Raw genomic sequence first — 6,000 nt, forward strand, 5'->3', positions numbered from 1 at the left:
TGTTATAGAACCAGTTGTCATATAATAGTCTTAAGAGATGCTGTGTTCTGACGGTGTTTAATGAATGAGATGTCTGTCTGGATTTGCTGCGTCACTGTGCCGTGTTCACGACCGAGCAGGTTTTTTTTTTAGCTGAATCATGCCCCTCTTTCCAACGTGTCCTCTACGTACTGGCAAGCGACAGAGTGGTGAGTAATCGAATAATGCTGGGAGTGGATGGAAGAACCCCATGGGTTCTCAATCTGTCTCTTTGTCTCTCGTACACAATCTCGATCTATCTTTTCCTCTCCTCTTTTCCTTTCCCCCCTCTCGTCCGTCTGCCAAGCACTCAGCCCATTCACAGCTGATAAGACAGGTTCAGTAATACATCAGAGGAGACATTAGCAGAGAGCAGGACAAGGGGACAGACGCAAGACTCTGAGCAGATGAAACGGTTGATGGGAAGTAATAAGGGTTAGACGAGTGACTGTTCGAGGGCCTGATGCACCGGTGAGGAGGGGGCCTAAAGGACTGCCCACAGGAACGAGTGGAAATAAAGTCTGAACATGTGTTTCTGTCACGTTCTGGACCTGTTAGACCAGGCCTGATGACGGAGAGGAGTTTAAATCGACATTGATACGGACAGGACTGTTTGTCATGTGAGTCACGACTCCTGTGGCGGAGAGAAGCTGCGCTCTGGAGAATGTAGTGTTCGTGTACATGGATGTTCCAGCGAGCTGCGAGTGAAAAAAAGAGGCAGCTTGGGAATTGTAGCAGTCTTCAAGGGACAGCAGTGGAGAATAACTAGATACTTCATTTCATCAGGCATAAGCCAAGTCTCGAAGTTTTTCAAGAAGTGGATTGTGGCGTTCAGAGAACCAACTCAGCTAAGGCTTTTTTGAATGTGAAGGTTCCTGTTTGATTTTGGTCGAAAACCCACGTGGCATTGATAGATGTATGAATGACATCTTCAAGAAGAACTGAAATATATACTGCGTGCTTCAGCCAACTTTTTGGGCCTTTGCTATCGTGGGACAATCTGAGGATACTAAATTGCCTCATCGTTTAATCTTAAGAACATCCTGTTTTCTGAGTCAGCATATTAATATAGTTCTTCCCAACCTGTTTGTATTGAGCTTCTTATTTAGTTTCGAGACATTATGAAAGGAACATTCAGCCATCTAAGAGGGTGTCTTCCTAGGTCTTCCTAGGAACCCTCGTCGATCTCAGTCGTGGCCCTCACCGTTGGGGAATGGGGTAACAGAGATGGTGGTCACTCAGTTAGAGCTGGAGCTCTGTTATCAGGGGAAGAAGCTCAGAGGTTTCACCTGCAAGCTCACTCGTTCGGCTCATGGTTTCTTGCCAGAGAGCTCGTACATCATCGCTGTGCAGGTCCTACTGCCTTATCTGCTGGGCGGACTGGGGATGGTGGCGGCCGGTATCGTCATGGACATTGTCCAAGTATGAGCGATTTAATCTAGATTTGGTTTATTTCTTGGTTGTATCTGTTATTGAATCTGTAAATATTGGCGGTACCATGGTTCAGTGATGGGATCAGATAGTAATACTTTGATACACAAAAAAAGTTGGATTTTTTTGGACATGTGCCATGGTAGTGCCATGATTTTCATTGAAGTACCTTGGAGTACTATGGAAATACCATGGAAGCACTGCAGTATTTTAGTAAGGGTATGATACTATTATATTCATATACCACGGTATGCTCACGTTACTTCAGAAATATCATATGATATACAGTACATGTCTAAAAAAATGACATTAGCATTTTTTATTTTAACCTTTAGCGGGTTTATTTTGTTAGTGGGTAAATGTTGAAGTATATCAGTAGCGAATGTTAAAGGTGCAATAGGTGATTGTCTTCAGAAACATTTTTTGTAATGCTGGTTGAAAGTCTATTAGCATACCTCTGCGCACCCTGTTCGCGCAGACAGGATACGTCATCAGCGCGTTCACGCACGCTGTGCAGACAGAGCGAGAATGGCAGACAAACATCAACAACCCGATCTTCCTTCCTGGTATTGTAGTACTTTTAAAGTTTTCTCACCGGTGAATGACACATGATGTAGTCCAGCGGTTCCCAATTCCTGTCCTCTCGCCCCCCAGCTCTGCATATTTTGCATGTCTAACTTAGTTATCACACCCGATTCAGATAACCAGCTCATTAGAAATGAGCTACGTGCATGAACTGTGTTCCGATCGATATGATCCCTACACAATGTTCATTGCTCCCTACTCTCTGAGCAGGGGAAATCCTTTGAAGTTTACTTCACTTCAGAACATTCATTCACGGATTTGCGCTGCGCAGCGTCTTCACACACATCACACTCACACACACACGTCTTCACATCCAGTGCGAGGACTGGAATTGGGAACAGCTGATGTAGCTTATTGTAGTAATGTTGTCTCTGGTATTCTGGTCTGTGAGTGTATATGCGTTCAGGGGCGTGGCTTTGGACGGCGATTGCAGGGAGGGTGGGACGTTCGCTTTCAGTGCTATCAGGCTAAAGTTAGCATTTTCCAAGATCTCCTACTGCACCTTTAAAGACATAAGCCAGGTTAATAAGAAAAAGAATAAGAAAATAAGACTAAAACGTAATGCTTTAATAACATGACAGCAACAGCAGCTTTAACGAAAACAAATTAAATAAATTATTTCATGAAATTAATTGATCAATTCATTTATTTTATTTTTAAAAAATATTTTTTATATAAAAAGTTCAAATGTGAAATTTTAAACCACTTACAAGGCAGTGTTATTTTTAACTAACACTCAGAAATAATTTTTTGTTAATTGAACATATTACATAGAACAATACATAGAAAATAACAACATGAAAAATTATCAAATAAATAAATATAATACAATAAAAATGAATAGAAATACACACACACACAGACACTTATACAGATAAAACTGTCAAAAACCATTACAAAATTACTGAAACTTTAACTTAAATTAAAATATATAACAGTGCGTATACCGTATGTGCCATTATTACACCTTAAGATAAACTCTAGAATAATGTAGATTTAAAGCTATTGCATTCTAGCACAAAAAAAATATGAATATTTCAGTTAGCAATTAGCGTACTCATTTTTTGTACACTATACAGTTGTCTCATTGGATATCAGCACACTTCACAAACACATGCTAGCTTCCAGTAACGGTTCCTTGTGTTCCTGTCCTCTAGATAGACGCGGTTGGCATGTGTTTTGTGTCTATTAATTGAATTCTCATGGGGGCGGGTGAGAGAATGAAAGCTTGTTTCTAGAGCAGAACTGGGCTAGATCCCAGGACGGGCCTGTGACGTGACACCAGCCTGGACTGTGCCTGTGATAAAAATACCGGCCCCTGGCTGGCTGGCACCAGTCTCTTATCTGTTCATTTAAACATTATGGCTATTTTTAACTTCATGAGTGGGTTTGCGAAGAGAGGAGCTCTCAACTCGTATACTGACAGGCACTAAATTTAAATGCACACTCGCACAGCGCAAGAAGCCATTCATATTCAGTGAGTCACTGACACTTTGGTCAGTTTACCCGTTATGAGATGATATTTATGACTTTGCTGATGACTAGTCTGTGTTTTGGCTGGAAGTATCAGAAAAGGCTGAAACTGACACCTAGTTTGAATTCATCTGTACTCTTTCATTCGATTGAGAGCATCTCAGTTTATGGCCTGTACGTTAAGATGTCACTCAGTTTTAAAATATTGACCATGATGGTCACATTAGCAGTGATAGATGGGAAAGCCAATGCGCTGTTCTGTAGGTGTGGGGCTGCAGTTCCCAGCATGCAACACAGCTCAAATCGGTAATGATAATTAATGTTTTACCGTTTACTGTTATATTATTGCACCAATGTTGTTATGTTTTTCCCTTTGAGTTATGCAATGTAAATTTTGAGTGCAATTTCACATGTAAATCATTGTGGTTTGCACTCCAAATTAATAGTGGGTATACTAATTAGTTTCATTGAGTGGGTTCTTTTGGATGGATTGCGTCAGTGAATGCATTCAAAAAATAGCTTATCAGTTTAATTTAGTTTGAAATTCTTTTGCTATATTCATAACAAAATACTAGCATACTCCACAGTATATATTAAATGGCTCCCAATAAAAATGGAAAAATGCATTTAAATATTAAAATTAATCAGAAGAAATGTATTTTATGTATTGAAAATGTTACAATTATTTACGTTGTTTTTGCATGGTGATATTATAAAAAAATATTATAAAATAAAAATATTTTATTAAGCAGATTACTTTTCCCAGTGTATCATTAATCTAATTAAAAAAATTATGTACTACTGTAATAAAATAATCCTGAATGATTTTTAATTTAATGTTTTTAAAATGTATTTTAAATCTGCATAATTACATTAATCTTAGTAAATACTACCCTGAATTTCATATAATATTTTGACAATATTCCAATAAAATTCCCAATTACAGGTTTTGTTCCTGAGTGTGTTTGTGCCATGTACTGTGGTTTTAAAATGCCATGAAAATCTGTTTTGTTGTTTTAAATGGCTCAATTACACATTTCTCTTTTCCTTTCATAGATAGTGTTTTAACAGTCAACGTCTGTATCATGGGGAGCCTGCTGTTAACTGTTTCAGACAGTTTGTCTAAATATCATCTGTTTGTGTGTTTCAGCATTGGGATGTGTTTAAAGTGATCACAGAAGTGTTCATCCTGGTACCTGCTCTGGTCGGGCTCAAAGGAAACCTGGAGATGACTCTAGCATCTCGTCTCTCTACTGCTGTATGTAAAAATACTTATCCATCTGGACAATATATTCATTACTGTATGTACAGTTTACATTACTTATAATCTATCTCAAGATGTATAGTGTTTAATAGCCTTGAGATGATCAAGTGTGTCTCGTGATTATATTAAAATGCTTCACTGCGGTTTTGTTTCCCGTCTTGCTTAGGCTAACACCGGACAGATGGACGACCCCAAACAGCAGTGGCTCATGATGACCTGTAATCTTGCTCTCATTCAGGTGGCTGAATCAGAAACACACAGATGTTTTATATTATTTATATTATTGATATTTTACCTAATCCATCGGAAACCGGCTTTAGTTCCCATCAGAGATAAATTAGACAATACAAACATGAATCAACTGAACAAATATTCATTAAATGTTAAATAAATATAAAAGAATATGAACAATTACTCTATGAGACTTCATTCTGCAAGAGTCCTCGGTCTTGAATACCAATGAGTACTCATTATGAAAATAGATTTTTAATCAGTTTAATTATGAATGAAGGCATATGATCTTAGGCTCTGATGAGCAGCTGTGATTGTGGAGCTGCTCTGCTGTCTTCCTCAGGTTCAGGCCACTGTGGTGGGCTTCCTGGCAGCTCTTGCGGCCGTAGGTCTTGGTGCTCTGTCCAGAGGGGGTGTAGAGCTGGACCAGGCGGCTGTCCTGTGTGCTAGCAGTGTTACCACTGCATTTGTGGCAGCTCTGTCCTTAGGTACACTACTCCTTATTACTTCAAAATAACATGAAATCAAAATGTGCTTTCTTAATAAATATCACTGGTCTTATTGTTTATGATTCACTAGTTTATGTTATGTAACATAAATATAATTTTCTCATTAGCTAGACATATTTAGATGTTTATATGCTTCTAAAATTATTTTAGTAACAACCAACCATAGGTGGGAAAAAAATACATATCATAAAAAAAAACCTTTCACAATCGACAATGCAGATAAAATCAAGTTCCAATATTACATTCTGCTCAATATATACAAAAGTATAGGTAGGAAAAATTACATATCATAAATAAAATAACTGTCTACTTTTCACAATCCACAATACAGATAAAATAAAGTTCCAATATTTCTTTCTGCTCAGTATATACAAAAATAAGTTTAAAAGTAAAAAAAAAGAAATATATATATATATTTTTTTAAAAATATTTTATATATATATATATATATATATATATATATATATATATATATATATATATATATAT

The 6,000-nt window shown here is 37.5% G+C and overlaps 1 protein-coding gene across 7 annotated transcripts in view; it reads left to right on the forward strand.

The window, feature by feature from the left end:
- LOC107593991 (solute carrier family 41 member 1-like) overlaps positions 1-6,000 on the forward strand; it is a 52,544-nt gene that overhangs the window by 36,577 nt on the left and 9,967 nt on the right. For 6 of the 7 annotated variants that reach the window (XM_016283915.1, XM_016283917.1, XM_016283913.1 and 3 more), the window contains 3 exons: positions 4,658-4,765; positions 4,938-5,009; positions 5,346-5,490. In XM_016283915.1, the coding sequence (XP_016139401.1) occupies positions 4,658-4,765; positions 4,938-5,009; positions 5,346-5,490 (325 nt within the window). Of the gene's footprint in view, positions 1-1,185; positions 1,441-4,657; positions 4,766-4,937; positions 5,010-5,345; positions 5,491-6,000 lie in introns of those variants that run through there. The other variant, XM_016283920.1, reaches the window with a different exon arrangement.

This window comes from Sinocyclocheilus grahami, unplaced genomic scaffold (genome assembly GCF_001515645.1).
Source record: "Sinocyclocheilus grahami isolate Dianchi unplaced genomic scaffold, SAMN03320097.WGS_v1.1 scaffold178.1, whole genome shotgun sequence".
Classification (NCBI taxonomy): domain Eukaryota; kingdom Metazoa; phylum Chordata; class Actinopteri; order Cypriniformes; family Cyprinidae; genus Sinocyclocheilus; species Sinocyclocheilus grahami.